This window comes from Poecilia formosa, unplaced genomic scaffold, assembly GCF_000485575.1.
Source record: "Poecilia formosa unplaced genomic scaffold, Poecilia_formosa-5.1.2 Scaffold57, whole genome shotgun sequence".
Lineage (NCBI taxonomy): Eukaryota > Metazoa > Chordata > Actinopteri > Cyprinodontiformes > Poeciliidae > Poecilia > Poecilia formosa.
The window spans coordinates 2,622,698-2,639,684 of record NW_006799996.1 but is presented as its reverse complement, the minus strand read 5'-3'; the positions used below and the strand labels follow the sequence as shown (position 1 = coordinate 2,639,684).

The 16,987-nt window shown below is 38.5% G+C and overlaps 1 protein-coding gene across 3 annotated transcripts in view; it reads left to right on the top strand.

Annotated features, from left to right (window-relative positions):
- The window catches only part of magi3a (membrane associated guanylate kinase, WW and PDZ domain containing 3a), a 128,782-nt gene that overhangs the window by 60,332 nt on the left and 51,463 nt on the right, over positions 1 to 16,987 (top strand). For all 3 annotated transcript variants that reach the window (XM_007553655.2, XM_016672230.1, XM_016672228.1), the window contains exon 2: positions 16,644 to 16,760. In XM_007553655.2, the coding sequence (XP_007553717.1) occupies positions 16,644 to 16,760 (117 nt within the window). The remainder of the gene's footprint in view (positions 1 to 16,643; positions 16,761 to 16,987) is intronic.

The following is a 16,987-nucleotide window of genomic DNA, read 5'->3' as shown; positions in this document are numbered from 1 at the left end:
TGGAGGCTTCACTGAAGGGACTTCCGGTTTCCGTAATTAAGCCTATTGGATCCCCCCTCACCTGGTGTGCTCATGTTCTTTATCTGACAATCCAGCTGTGCTAGTGTTTGTGTCAACGCCTGTCTCCTGCTGTGCATCATCACATAGTCTATATCCATTAACTTTAAGCAGGTTTTTTAAGTGACTGTAGAAGAAAAATCTGGCAGGCCATTCCCTTCCTGTTATGAAACTCAATACTTTCCAGAAAGACGTAGCTGAGTCAGTCCACTTTGTACCAATCTGCTTAGCAATTTTTATGCAACATGTTGCTTTTTTATATGAATAACAACCCACATCCCTTCTGCGGGGCATTTGTTCTCTGACAGATCTTCTGGTGAGGGTACATTTTGATTTTGTACTAAAATTAAAAGTCAATATTTCTCTCGCATGTTAATGACAGTAACAAACTTAAATTTTTAACAAAGCGTCTCTGTCTTGAGGTTTTTCCAGTCATTCTGGAAGCTCCTAAAGTTCGGGAGTGAGAAACATCAGTCAAGCAGAAACCTCCTAAATAAAAAAACAAAAAACAAATGTCTGGTAAGAACAAGGAAGGCTTCTGGTATTTACATTAAAGTGGATTTTCAGCTGTCACTCACACAGGCTCCTTCTGATCTCCTTCTGTGCTGCTCAGTCTATACATAAAAACAGGATTTAGAGCAAGAGATGCTTCATGTTTCATTTCAGTTGTCAACAGGAGTACTAAAAAACCCATTAAAAGGTGTGTGAAGAGAGCCAAGAGTGGCGACAAACACTGGAACCTGAGCGAAACATGGATGTCAAACAATGACAGGGATGTACACCTGCTTGTATGGTTGCCAATCAATGCAGTAATTAAGCATTAAAAAACAAACAAAAAAACAAAAAAAACAACAACAGTTTTTTGTGTTTTCAGGCAGATACAAAATTTAGCTGGAGGCAGAAAACTCGATTCCCCTTTTGTTGTGGTTAAAGAGGCAAGCCTCTTGGGTAAGTCCTTGCAACTTTTGGCACATTTTACCAGCAATGTTTGTGCCAGGTGCTCAAGGCTAAACTGCAGCTTTCTCAAACTGGATAGGTTCCACTTGAAATGTTCTGCAGCAAGATTCCCAGACTGGGGATTGTCAAAGGAGGAGGCTGGATTGTCTCTAAGTGGGAGGTGGACCACCATATGGGGGACTCCAAACAGTTTCAGGGGAAGTTCAGAGAATGGTCAAAAGAATACATTAAGTGCTGGTTATATGGTTGAAGAACTGAGTAAAGCTAGGTTTAGGAGACCGTTTTCTACTCTAATATGAAAAATTAGTAAATACCTTGCAAACTATTTATGTCTGTTGATTTTTACCAGTTTGATATCTGTAAGGGAATAACAAAAATTTCTATGATTTCATTGGACTTTTTATTTGATGCTTGTTTTTTCTGACTCAAAGTGGAGACTCTTTACCACAAATACCCTTGGATTAGACTTTTTCAGTGTTTCCCTTTAAAGACATGAGTGCTGTTGTGGCTCACGCTTTGGATCATTGCTGCACTGTGTTGTCTTACTGATTAAGTTAAATCATGTTTTATTATTCTTGAAGGAAAATTGCATGATGTGGTAACTCTTGATAGCTCCCGGTTTCTTTAAAAAGCTATTAAAGATGGCTACAGTTGGTTGTAATTGTTGGCAAGACTCTCTGTCCCTTCTTGAATACAGAGTCAGTGTTGGTACGACTGGGCGATATGGCTGACAAACGTATCAGGAAATAAATCAAACTGGTGGTGTGAACTTTCCTGTTTCATGTAAGTGTTTCACTCCATGCTGCTGTAGTAGCAATGAGGCATCATGGCAAAAACATAATCTGCTGCTGCTCAGGTTACTCATATGATCCCCATAGTCCTGCCTGCTTTATCCACATGTAAGTGGGTTTGTTGAAGATGGGGATAAAGGCATTTTCAACTCCTGTCCTGTTGATAAAGACAGATTGATGGGATATTCTGAATACTAAAACAAGGTAGGATATTTTCCACAGCTCTAAAACCTTCTTCTGCTTCAGGCTGAGGTTGAGGAGAATTTTGACTTGCTTTAAATGTTCTGTTGTATTACAGCATTTGGCTTTTTTGACAGAACATAAATACATTACACTTTGAGAAGTTTAAAGTGGTTATTTTGACAGGATCTCCAGTATTTGCCCTGTAGCTTTGCAGCTCCTTCAAAGTTATCCTTGGTCTCACACAGAGAGCCGCTTCAAGGGATTTTTGTTCTCGTTCATGTCGGCTACAAATTTAGAATCACCAAAACCCTGTCGTGAATGTTTTTAGGTCATTGGAGGTTAAAAACAACATCAAACATGAAAGTGTGAAATTTTCACAGAAGTGGCCCAGCTGATGATACATTTCCCCACTATTGGCATTAGATATGGATTTCTCTCACTGCTTTGGTAATTCTGAAAATTACACTGTTTTCTTTAAAGATTTGCTTCCTTTGGGAGTGACCTTTCACTTTGCCGGCATTACTGAGAACAAATCTCAGCGAGTCAAGCGGAACAACAACATGTTGAAAGAATCATCTAGCAGAATCCCAAATCCCTTACGCAATGCTCCGATGGGCTGTTTGTGATTACATACTAATATCAAAGATCCATGTATCTACAGAAAGGGGATTCACCTTAATTAAATTGTCTTAGTGAGTGTTTCCCTGTGGAGCAAAACACCACTATTCAGACTGCTCATCAAAACCATATTCCCTCATGCTCCGTCCATTTTTAATTATTGAGACGTTATCAAAGCAGAGTATAGAGTTTGGTAGAGGTGGACAGGTTGCCGACTTACTGGCCAGTTCAGGTCTCAGATTTTATTTCCCCTACTTATTCTAATACTTGTTGAAGACAGCGGCCTCAAACTGCCTTCCTCAAGGGCCAGTGTCCTGCAACTTTTAGATTTCTCTCTGGTTCAGAACACCTGGCTCCAACATTGGTTCATTAGCAGAAGTCTGTAGAGTTTGACTTCATGCTGGTGAAGCAGTTTCACCACTTAATTCAACTGTGTAGACCAGGGAACGCAGCTAAAAATATCAGAACTCTGGCCCTCTAGGAATGCAGTTTGAGGCCACTGCTTTCCTTTCTATGTTTTTTTTTCACCTTTAATATCTCAGCCAATATGATCTGCAATATTTCATGTATTGAAATTGCAATACAAAAGTGTGACTTAATGCAGTTCTGCATAAATACAAATAAATATTTGGGTGTAACAAGGCTTCAAACTCCGACTTCATGCCATAAATCACAAACTTTCTGTAGAAACACAGACATATATCTGCTTTACATTATAGCTCTTCAGAATTGTCTTTTTATTTAATTTCACACATAAAAACAATCAAATAAATGATTATATTTTCAATTTGGATTGATTCTTTATAAAATAAATTTCCAACATATGAATTAGAGCAAGTAAGTTTCAATTTACTGTTCGGTGTGGTACATTAAATTACAACATAATATTAATTCATATTATGCACTTGGCACATAACAGCTGGATCACCATGGAAACACGTTTTAAAAGTTTTACTTTGATGTCTCTCGAGATAGCAGCTGATATGTCCAACAAAATAGGCTGGAGCTGAATATGTCACATGTCCAACCGGCAGCTGGCACTTTAATTGGAAATGCTCAGCAGTGAAGTGAGCACAAGAGAGATCTTCATAAAAAATTAATTTTCCTTTTAGTAACATTCCTTGTGCAAATACCAGATTGCTTTTTAAACTTTTGACCAGAGTAACACATCAATTGGAACCTGGACAATTTTTGTCGCTGGCCAAGCAATTGGTGCATCTCTTCAAGTTATTTTTTATTGATAAATGCATCCTGGACAAGACCCCACTGATGTTACAGATTAACATGAGGGTCACAAATAAAGGGGAAACTTTAAAAACTAACCTTTGTTTGACAAAGTAGATCAGAAATAGTTCTTATGCATCTCCTTTCAAGCTGCTGTTGAAAATCTATGTTGTAGGCTAACAGAAAAATGTGCGATTGATCTGCCTCTGATGAGCCTCTGAAACCACAGAGAGAAGCAGTTATAGATAATTTTCTTAAGTTCTTTCAGCTTTGATGAGGCATAACAGAACAGGACTACAGTTAACTCATTAATGAAGCAGTGAGAGTGAAAGCCTCACAGGCATGTTTGGATCCACAACTACATACTGAAAGATGTATGCAGCTGAAGGCCATGAGGACAAAGAGTTGCAACATACTCAGTCCTCTTATTTACTGTGTTTTGATCCACCTCGAACTCAACTTACTTCTCCATGCATTTCCCTTTAATCCATCACTGGTCATATGAGGGAATTATTCATAACACCATAACACATAATTATCTGTCACGAAAGAAGCCAGTGTGTTTTTATTTTTAATTTTTTTAGGAGCAGCTGTATCAGGTTCTCACTCTGATTCTCGTCATTTCTACTCTCTGGCGTCTGGCTGCTAAAGTCTTTTCATCGGCTGTGAATGATTGATGTTGTTGCCCTCTTTACGCTGGGCATCTGCCCAGATTATTAAACAGCCCCTTGTGTGTCTCCTCAAAGAAACGCTGATAAATCATGGACTAAATGTCTGTGTCCAGTGGCAGAGCAAAGTCCATAAACTGTACTAAGCTAAAGTCTCAGATGTGACCTTGTGGACTAGTGTTCAGAAAAAATCTTGCATTATAGTCATTCTCTCCCTACACTGACACACGTATACACACACACACACACACGCGCACACACAGGATTTTAAAATGGGCAGTAGTCTGAAATGACTGGAGTCCAAGCAGCTGACTCATTTCAGTGATATGCGAGTATCCTTTCCTACTGCCAGAAGCTCTTACACATGATAGATGGATGTTATGTATTAGAGAAGTTTATCTTCAAGTTCACCCTGCCTGTCAAACATCCCGAAGGTAGATTACAGGAATCAGGCTGTGAATGTGTTCGAGAAATGTTGGATATATTATTCCCCCAGTCATGGAATTGCTTTTTACTCGTACTGGATGGGAACACAAATCAAGAATGAAATGAATGACAAGCCGGAGAATCTAATGTGTTTTTCTCTAGTCAAAAATGTCCCTCTAGAGGTCGTAGTAGGTATCATTTATATAAACTGGATGCTTTTTGCTGCAGTGCTGTTCAAATATAGAGATATTTACATCCAAGCTCACAATCCAAATAGGCCATTTCCAAAAAAGTAGTAGATGCTACTCATTACAATAGAGCTGCATTCAAAGAATGCCTAGATGGGTAAAAATAGATCTCCCACCTCCACAGTTTGAAATTTAGGAGAAAGAAGCTCAATCCAGAGAGACCCAAACAGCCTCTATGGCCCAAATAATTCTCTTTGTTATATTTGGGAAGCAAGCAGAGTCCAATAACAATTCAGTAACCACAAGAACCTCTTATTTGAACCATGACTAACCTAGAGATACACAGCACAGCGTGTCATACACACCCACACCTAAGATTAATCTAGAGTGACGAGTTACCTAAACAGGCACATTTTTGTGCAGTTAAACATATGCCATGTTTGCTCATTAGCAGGATGCTATTTGAAATTATGTAGGAGTCCAGGGTGGATGCAGCACCTGGGTCAGTCAGGAAACGAGAGACGCTCTCTTGTAATCAGCAGCTACATCTCCTGAGGCAATGCTTCCTAAAACAAATCTGCTCTGCTGTGCATATTATAGCACAGAGGCCTAAAACATCTCCTCTGACTAGCCAGGGTCAATGCAATGCAAACCTTACAGTAACTGATATGCAAACACTTTTTTAATCACACCGAAACTTGTCTGTATTTTGAGAACAGCACTCAGATGCAACCCAGTCTCTGTAGAAGTCACTGGTTACGTTCTGTAGCATGAATTATCTAATTCCACTGCTGTCAAAATCTTCTCAAATTTTAAATAATTAATGTATAACCCTGTCACTCATTTGATTTTCAGACCTTTTGGTAGACATTTGTTTCAGAAAGAGATGGAGAGAAGAAGATAAAAAAAAGACAGTGTTTTGTGTCCCATGGGGTTCTCTGTGACACATCAGACAGTGTATTGTCACTGACAGACCGAGTTATTGAGGCTAAGAGTCCAACACTTGACTTGATCTGTAGAGTCAGTATCTGTACAGCTGCACATGCTTCTCCTGTTTGTCTGAAGCAAACCGGTGTATCATATTTGTCTTTTTTGTTTTACGCAACTCGAGAAAACTATACATACCTTTCACTGTTAGAGTCAATCTAAAAAAAGAATCAAAATGTGTGAGAGCATCTTAGGGAGGTGCCTTATTTTTTAACCGTAAAGAGAATTGGTAAAGTGCCTAAGCCTTTGTGTTTGCCATTTTTTGTTATTTCACACTCTTTACTGTGATCAGACTTTCGAGAGAACATGGTTTTAATCAGTAAGATTCGAGGCTTTCTGAAGGTTTTCAAAGATTTCCTTTGAACATCAGTTACTTTTCACTCGTTCCATTATCTTTGGAATGTTTTTAGTCTTTTCAGCCACCTGTGATTTATTCAGTCACTCAGGCATAAAAGCATGTAACAAAGATGCATACTTTGTTCCCATTTGTTTTCAAGAAATCACAAAATAAAAATAGGATAAAAATATTTCTGTTCACAGGGCCACAGGAAATTTTTTGCAAATCATGTATTTTCTAAAGAGAATTGAAGCCCTTTGTTTGACGTTAAAGAGTTTTTTGGGGACGTTTTTGGTAGTTTTTTTTTTTGCTGTTCAAAAAAGCCAAATTTTGTCGATTATGATTGGTTTGTCAAAGATTTAAAAGGGTAAAACATCCAAAGGAGTGAATATTTTTATAGGAACTGTAGATCAAGACTGAGCAATGTGATTTCTTTCTCCTTAGCCTGAAACATGAAACAAATGGTGCACTTTGGGTTTATTAGCACCCATAGTAAAGCTCTCACGCCTCTCACATAGATTTTTGGGAAAAATACAACCTTTACTTAAATGACATTACTTCAGTAGATAAAAAAAGCCCATGGTATGAAGTAAATAATAAAAACTCACTGGTGCCAGTGTTAATGAACATTTTAGACTTACATGAGCACATACAGTATATGCAGTGTAGTAATATGCAGAACAATAGGTTATTCATAAGCTCCTATTTCAGAACTAAAGAATGCAAAGTGACTTTTTACAGCAGTATGTGTCACCCTGACTCACACAATCAGTCAGGGTGCTGCAACTCTGCAAACTCGTCAGCTTTACTGACGACAATCACCAAAAAGCATTCCTATCTTTCCTCTAAGCTCCCCAGCACAGAAAAACGCTCTTTCCCCAAACCCAGTCGGAAAACGTTTGTGTTGCTCTTCTCTCTAGCAGCTGGATCAACTCCTGAAGCTTATCATGCTACGTAGCAATTAGTAGTCTAACAAAAAGTGCAGATTTCTACTGAAATTCCTATGTAGAGGATAGAAATCAGTATAAGGGTTTTATTTTCTGTGCTGGAACCCTGTGTTTTCTTCCAGCTGCTGTTTACACATTAATTGGTGACATTTAACACTGTAGCCCTTAAAACCATGACACCCTATTCAAGATATCCTAACTCCTCCTCATTTGCTCCATAGAAAGAAAGTCGATAACTTAGTATTTTATTCCAAATTCCACTTCTCATCAAGTGAGTTAAGAGGTTTGTAAGCCGGATGATTCCTTTCTGAGCTGGATGTGTGACGCCACCAGCTGACTGGATTCCCCGTATCCAGGTCCAGGAGGACCAAAATCCACAGGTTCCTCTCCACCCAATTCTTCCATGATTCCCTGTTTGAGCTCCCCTAGTGATGCATCTTCCATTCTTTCTGATCTCTGCATCACAGCGAAACTCTTTGTCTCCCTCTGCATGGAATAGGGGCTAAAAACAATTCTCTGTCATGGAGATGAAACAAAAAACATTCAGGTCCTCTTTGATCTCTTGTTTGTCATCCAGGCTCTTTGGTAGCCACGCTTTGTGATTGAACATGCACATGTTTGCTCCATTGCAGTGTGAGTGAGGATTATTTGCCCGTGGGCTTTATGCATGTGTATGTGTGTGTATACAACAGGTGTGTGTGTGTGTATGTTGAGGGACAGGCAGATGTTTCAAACCACAATGATGTCAAACAGCAGCAGGCTTTTGATGACGCTCCTGCAGGGCAAAGCCCTTTTCCCCTTCACATTTGTGTAGCCAGAGGACCAGTGGCGTGAGAGAGGAGTGTGCTCTTAAAGGATGATATATGCAGGAGCAAACACGTTCTGCTCCATTTTGTTACAATTTTCTGCAGTCATTCAAGCAGATTTGCATGCCTCACAAAAGATTTGAGCTCACAGTTAAATGTTTGAGAAAGTACATTTACTACCATACAGCTGAATAGATAAGAGCAAGAATATTTAAGGCATTTAAAAAAAAAAAAATCCAATGCTCCAGTGCTTTGCTCCCTCTGTCCTCTGTGTCAGTCTGATGCCCGGTCATAATTCTGGAGGTGCAGAGTTTAGCCTGCAGTAGTGTCTGACAGGTCTTCATGGTTTGATTTAAGAGGACGTAGTATAAAATATAACACTTCAGAGATCAGATTTGGGCGTCTGAAGTCCTCACCAAGTGGGGAAAAAATAGTAAAAACACAACTGTGGCTTTTTGTTTTGGGTCGTCTGGGTTTTAAAAATATTTTATGCAGTGAAGCGTTTAGAATTGATTAGGAGCGGCTCAGCTCAGAGGAGGAAGAAATTCCAGCCTTTGCCTCTTTATCTCCTTTAAACTTCAACTTCAAGTCAGCTTGCATTAAGAGAACCAGGAAAGAAGAAAGCCAAGGCCTTTTTTTCCCCCACTTTTTGCTTTGTAATAAACTACAAATTAGTTTTTTGCACAACTATAATTTGTGACTCTAAATTCAACATAAGTTAAAGAAAAACATAAATGATCTTGTCTATCCGTATTTTCCCCCAGACAGTAGTTAAGGAATTTTATTTTTACTCATTATATGGAGTGTCAATGCATTTTATAAAACTTGTTTAGATTATCGGGCAGAGAAATAATAAACTGTCCTTAGTAAAACTGCAGAAAACTTGAAGCAATCACTTAAATATTTACTACTTTTCCATTTTTACCCTCATGTGTGATGAGTTTTTCCAGCCCTTTATTGCCAAAGGTTTCATTTCTGATACCTCTTTTTCTGTAACAGAGTTATTGCTTTCCTCCAAAACCTGGTACGTTTTAGTTTCCTTATAAAAAAAATGCATTAAAAATTACAATTAAAAGCATTATGTATCAATTATGTTGTGAAAACTATAATTCTGAAAACCAGATGACGTTTTAAAATAACCTTGTAACATTGTAAAAGTCTGAATTTTATGAAGATTATTTTTTGTAGGGTTATTGTCTGTGTTGGCTCTCTAAAGATGCAGATCACACGGACAAGAGAAGATGACTGAATGTTTCTATCTTTGCACAGCAAAACCTGCCATGTTGCAGTATTTTCTCTAATCTATTTGACAAAACTTTCATTGAGACCCCAAGACGTGTAAACTGTGCTAATAGAAAAAGTAAAATTTATTTTTTAATTATATATTTTTATATTGGCTTTCTTTTACAGTTTCATTTTAAGTAAAGAGATCTGACTCAAGCATTTTAATTAAAGTAATCAGACTTAATAGTTGTTCTTTGGTTTTATCAGTTCCACTTTGGGTTGTATCAGGTTGGATGTTTTAGATTTGTAACTAGGGACAATCAGATGCAATCAGAAGACAGCAAAAGAACTTAATGTAATCCAATTTCTGTTTAATGCGTCACTGTGGGCTTTTTTTCTTTCGATATTCAACAAGTTGCTCTTTCTAATAATTTTAGTGGTGAAGCACTCTCAGTGCTAATTTAACCGGTCACTATGACATTAGCTAAGCTGTTTAGTTTTGAGACAGATTTCATGCAGACAGGATATTTTTAGAAATGCGTAAATTTGACTCATCCTGGCCAACACTAATTTTATTTTGTGGTCTGATTTCTAAATTCCAGCAATAACTGATTTCAATTTTAATTTTTTTAAGAACTAGGATACAAATTGTGCTTTAAGTTCTATGAAAGAGAAGAAAATCAAGGAATTACATGATTGTCCCCATTTATGCATCAAAGCATTGTCTCCAAACTTTGGGAAACTTTTTATTTAATTCTAATAAAGTTTATCAAAGTTTAGCAACCAACAGGTTGATATATCAAAATTAAAAGTCCCATTTTTTTCTGTTTTCTATTAATGCCAAGGGTAAATTGTCTGACTCCAATCTCTGACTGATTTATTTAAGTTTCTCTAGAAATACAGCAATATTGGAATTCTGACAGAAAGATATATTGTTTTGGATTATTTTTAAAGCCATTAGCTTATTATGCTATTGTTTACTTTATGGAAACAAAGTTAAGATTCATGCCTCAATCACGGTATGCTTTTGATTCCAATATACATGCACTATACAAAACAGGGATGCATCAAAATCAACACATACATTTTCTATTATATATTTGACAGAACTTGATGTTACACAAAATGTGAATCACTTGTTCATATTTTCAGGTAAGCCTTCCTAAGAAATGTAGATTACGAGCAGCTTTAGATGCAGCGATTTTCTTTCACAATTTAGTTTGCTCTGATTATTTCTTGAAGAGCGAATCATGAGGTGGTAAAGCCCAGATTTATACAGATTCCTTGAAGGGCACTTCTTGAGGACTAGACTTATTTTACAGCGCAGGCCATGGTGGTCAGTACTTAACCCTGGTCTGCTAATCAAACAATGAAAGGACATTTCCAAGGTCGTCTCTCCCTTGAGGAAAGAAAATACTTGATGCTTTTGCCACTGCTGTCATCAATTGGCTGTGAAGAAAAGGGGGAGCATTAATTTAAAGGAAACTCACCTCATTAAGCAGAAACTGATTATATATATCTACACTGGCTGGCCTTTTGTGAAGTGGAGTATCAACAGTGTAGGTGTGTACTGTTAAATGAGCCAGAAAATGCACCAAGCCCAATTTATCTCACATGTGTAGCCAAATTAATGGGCATCCTGAAGAGTCAGCGATTAAGAGCAAGCACAGCTACTCATAGCAGAGCCCATATTTCTGAACACTGAGTGCCTCGGATGCTATCTGTGTTGCGTGTGCTGATGATTATGGCACTGACAGTTTTCCACCCATAACATCAAGTTTCCACACATTGTGCATCAAGATCATTCCTTTTTAAATATCTTCTAAAACAGTTGATTACACATTTCTGCCAAATGTGCGCGGATAATGTCGCTCTCCTTATGGCAGAGTAAGCTTAGATAAAGAGTCTCATAAAGCGAGCCAGATTGTGTGTGCGTGCGGGTTTTTTTTTTTCTTAAGGCATTTCATTTTTTTCATTAAAAGTAGCTATAAATACTCTACATCAACATATTCTAACTGCATTGTAACTTTTCTGACCTTGTTGCTATTAGTTTGACAGCTGAAACACCCAGCTTGTGCAGAATGACCTTATGTTAAGATAAATTCCCACTAATTGCATTTCAAGGTGGATTTGTAAAACTTTGAAGGAAAAAGAGCAACTGAGTGTCCTATATGTCACTTTATTTCATCCTAAAGTGTACTGTACTACCTAATAAATCTCTTGGACTCTGTATCTTCTAATAGATTTCCTGCGATTTTCTTTGACAGCCAGACATTGAAGAGTTGTTACTGACAGAAAATACAACTTTCCACTTTAAAGGAATAGTGTTTAAGAGGTTTGGCCACCATTACTTTAACTGACCAAAAGGTTCGCTCAACTGGAAGAGGCCACTGGTGTTGGAGTTGCCCATTGCTGTGGGTATTAAAAAAGCAATACTAAGATTATTCCTTTTCCATCATGGGGAGCATATAATAACCTGTTGTCCCTATGAGTCTGTTGATTTTCTGTCTGGCTCTTGCCCAGAGTTGCCAAATGAATCTAACAAGGTGGTAATTAACAGATGGTAGGGGTTTTCCTCACTGTTTCTGGAGCTACACTGTCATAGAATGGCTCATTAGACGCCCACTGCCACCACTGATTGTAACTTCCCTGCACCATCTCTGCACTATTTTAGGAAAAGATCTCTGAACACGGATGCTCATTGTAATTATGCTGCCTGTTAAGTTGGTGCTTCTGTGGATATTTGTGATGCTTCTTATTGAACTTAGAGGTGATGTGCAAAGATTCACAGCAAGTTGAAGGACTCAAATTGAGAGAAAAATCGATAGTTTCTCCTGAGAGGTCAGGTAAGACTAAAGTGAATGTTTATTTATCAAACTGTTACACCTTTAAGGACTTTGAATCCCAATACAGTTGTCAAATAGACACACCATTTTTTTACATTTCAGTTTGATGTGTCAGTTGTACAATTAAACTGAAGGCAAGTAAATCTGTAAAGGGAAACAAAATCAGGAACAAAGACAATGCAATAACCTGGCTGCATAGAAAAGGTAAATCCCTCAACTAAGACTTTGATTCAATTTTAGCGTTTCATCGTCAGTAATTTTAGTAAATCTGAATGATTTTGAAAGTTGAGCTGTACTTCTAGAATTTCCCTGACATTTGCTCATCTTTAAAGAGACAATCTAATGAATCTCTCTGTAAAAGACAACAACACTGCAGGGATTTCTGGTGTTTTTGGCTATGTTCTCTGTGTCACAATAAGTTCATGTCTTCTCCACGTTTGGGATACAAAGAGCTGCTAGACAAAAATAAAATAAAATAAAAAAACTAAACAAAAAATCTCTGCGAATTTTGTGGAAGATAGCCTGGAGAATCAAAACTTTTAGATTTGGGTCACATTTCTCCAGGATATGTTTTGTACGCTGCAAATAGCATGCAAATAATTCCTTCTAAGGTTACAAAAACATGCTTCATTTTGTAAAATGAAAGCATATTGGCTGAAATATAAACTCTTTTTGCTCTGATTGTAGGCTGGTTTTTAAAGTCTAAACACCAAAATTGTTTAGTTTACGCATTTTACAAAATCCTGTGGGCTGCAGTCCTGCATTTTGTTCTCACTGATGCAGTTCTCTTTAATTGCTGTGACATCACTTACAGAAAGTTGCAGATGGCAAGGCGAGGAAAGGTTTGTCCACTGCCAAGGAGATGATGGGCGGCAGCATGTGCTCTGGTTTCACTCTGGTTTCTGTTTGTGACAGAAAGTTGGAGTTGCCTTACGCAGCATGTTTTTAATTTGCAAATCTTAAAATATTGAGGCTTACAGGGTTGTTTTCCAATTTGCAGTTGAAGTTCAAGGCACAGAGGGGTTGCAGCAACAGGTGTTTAACATGCCCATGCCCCCTGAAAGACAAGATGTCTGATTAAAATGGGAAATAAAAGGTAGAGGAGCAGGCAGTTTCAGAAAGAAAGATGATCCAGGATGGCGTCTGGTAAGTAAGAAAGTGATCTGGGTTTGGGGTGTGGGGAGGCCTGTGGGGGTCTGCTATGGCTGATGGGTCTCCGCACTGAGAGCGGCGCAGTCGGAGATGGAGCGATAGAGAAGTGATGAAATGGGAAGCGGAGGGAGGTGTGGTGGGCTTCCACATGTGTTCCCATGCATCATCATTACTCCTCTGTGCCGAGACCCTTCTCCACTCCCACCATCCTGCCCTTCCCTGCTCCCTTCGTTTTTAATAACTCTCCGTCCTTGAACTGTTGCCCCCGCTTTTATCCACCGTCTCACCCGCCTGTATGAGACAGCGGCTCGAAGCCAGATGACCAGCCACAAAGGCCTCCATTGTGTCCCACATGCATCGTAGTTGCATGATGTGCTGCTTTGTAACATAGCAGTTCGCCCCCCTTCCCTGCCTCTCCTCCCATCTTTGGAGATATGATGCAGTGCACTAACGCAACCCGACAGGCGAGCCACAAAGACTGCACTGTTAGATGCTCTCGAGTTGTCTACTTTGGGCAGCAGGGGTGATTTGCATTTGTTCGTGTGCGCGCTCGAATGAGGGTACATGAAAAAAGATTGATTTTACTGCATCAGTGGGGTATCTGCTATTAGCTGCGGCTGATCTCTCGTGACAATTACCTCTTTTGTTGCCTACACTGAAACCAGCTTATCTCTCCAGGCAAAATGTAAAAAATGGATTTTAGGGATCTCTCTGGTGAAGGAATAATAACTTTCATCTACTTTAACACGAAAACAGCCTGTGACAGGGAATGAGGTGTATGTTCTCGTTTCAGAATTTGTGGGGTTTTCATCTCTTTCTGCTTCTGGGAACATAAACCACAGGCCTGTGGCTTTTGAGTTGATGCATAGCCAGACACGGCTTTTGTTTCCTTGACCCAAATTCCTTGAATTTGTTGCGCCATTTAAAACTCCATGGAGTTGCATAACTGAGAACACTTTGCCCCTGCTTTTACCCCTGCTGTTTACTGGACATCAATCTGAGCAAAGCAGATGATTAGTTTGTGTGTGCTGCAAATCTAAAGCCCCAAGAGTTGAGTTGACTTTGACACCTACTGGGCATAAAGACTGAAATGTTTCCATCATATTTCAGGACGACTTTTGGATAAGTTCTGAGGCAACATTTTGCTGAAACCACTCACAGCAGGAGGCATTTATTTTCCCAAAATGCTGAATTTTAATTAAGTTTAAGGTATTTTTTAACTTCTTATTTCAATGAATCATAGTTTCTCCTGCAGGACATTACTGCTGAGAAACATTGTTATTAAAAGCTCTGTGTGAGTCTCAGGAGAAATCTTGTGACAGATGCCTCACACTTAAAATAATTTCATTGCTTTCAGTGTTAGATTTGTTTTCTTGCCACTATGAAATTTAGCAGTTTTCCAGCTTCTTTCTGCTAATTTCTTGATATTTTAGCCCATGTTGAATTGATGCTTGAGTGTGTCTGAAATAAAGAATGGGCTCAAATTCAGCTGAAGAACGTATGACAAAGAAAATCCACAATAGCATCTGATGGAGTAGCTTTTATTTTTGTTAGCCTTTCTACATTAAATGGTTATTAAATCCTATTTGTACCAGAGGTGACGTCACACTGTGTGTGAGTGAAAGCAGTCATTGTAAAGTTATTGAATGCTGTTTAGTTTCCCAGGTACCAGTCAGACCACAAGATAAACGCCCTCTGAAAATAAATCACTCATGCATGAACATACAGCCACCTAATCAACTCAATCAGGATATTTATGTCCAAAAAATATAAGTCAAGGCATTCCTTTGGTCTCTTTTGGTCCATTTATCATGAAAGCTTTTTACAAATAATCAAGTCTTTGTTTAAGTGTGATTTGTAACCTTTTTTTTTTCTCTTCTTTCTCTCTCCTACATAACAATTTAATGCACATGGTCAATTTTGTATATTATGTTTTGTTGTAATTTAGTGATTTTATTGAGTTGGCAGCACTGTACTTTCTCTACTTAATTTTTAAATGCATCACTGATTTTGAAAGTAGCTAGATTTTTGTATTCTTCCACACTGAAGAGTGTTACAGCAACCGACTGAGAATTATTTTCTGTTGAAGAGCCGTTGTGAGGCTGCACAACTTGGAAAAAGTAGCTTCAACACATTCCGTGTTTTCTATTTTCAAAGTGGCATGTGGTGTTTGGTGACATCATGAGATCCTTGTGGTCATTGCCTCAGAAAGCTGTAGGGCAAATTCTGCAAAGCAACTTTGAGAAAAGAGTACTTCCAGCTGTCCTCCAGGATGTAATGTCTTCTAAATGCTCAGGGAGTCCACACATGTGGCACATTGCAGCAAACACAAGGGACCTCTCTCAGTTTCCCTCTTGTCTCTTCATTTGGTTGACATTCCTTCACTCGGGGGACAATGAGAGATCTATTTCTTCTCAAGTGTCTCAAGTGCAGCTTGAGCACAGCTGCTGAGGTCCTCAGGACTCGGAGGTGTTAATCCAGTTTGCTTTAGTCAAAGGTTGGTGCACAACCACACATCCAGCTCATGAGCCAATAGTATATTACAATACTCAATATTGGGTTCAAGGAATGAGGCAAGACCACTAAAAATGCTGCCTTTATGTGTTCCCACAAATATAACAAAGCTGTAATATTTCTGTAAAAAAAAAAAAATCTGACTTGATAGAGATTTCAATCTCACCTTTTTATTAATGGATAAGAACTTTGCTCTGTCTTTTTCATCACACAACACAACAAACCTACAAAGTCCAAGTCAAGGTGTGCTGCTGTTATTTTCAAAAGTCTTTCACTGATGTGTTATCTGGAAAATGGCATTTACTTTGGTGGCATTTGTAAAAGGTTGGAAAATCATATAAGTATCTTAAATCTCAAGCAGTGTTAGGATTGTTCAAGGTGGTGACCTGTTCATGTTTAACTAAAGCAATATACAGTAGATATTAACTAACAAATAATGACAAATGCAAACCAGGCTCCTTATTTTTTTTCATTTAGTTTTGCTCAAATAGGAAGCTCTGAGGCTGGAGGCTGTTTTCCAGACACAGCTTTAACATAGCAACATCTTGGTATCCTTAAGATACCAATCACATGTCCAGAGTTTACCTTCAAGAGCCAAACTGAACATTTTGGATTTCACAAGTTATTGAAATGTCAATACCACTGAATAAATGACTTCTGTGTAGAGTTAATTTGTGATTTGGTTCACTGATGGAGATTTTTATGTCCCTCTTTCTAGGTAAAGTGTTGAACACAGATTTGCGTCACTACCTCAGCCTGCAGTTTCAGAAGGGCTCCCTGGACCACAAGCTCCAGCAGGTGATCAGGGACAACCTCTACTTGCGCACCATTCCCTGTGAGTATCTCCCACGGCCTCAACTTCTCTACATTCTCCTCTCTTATATTGGTGTTATTGGTATTATTGTCACAGTTGGAAAATTCAGGTGTTCCAGTAGTAATTTAAAGGAAGCATAAATAACAAATATTCTAAAACATGGATGGATGGATGGATGGATGGATGGATGGATGGATGGATGGATGGATGGATGGATGGATGGATGGATGGATGGATGGATGGATGGA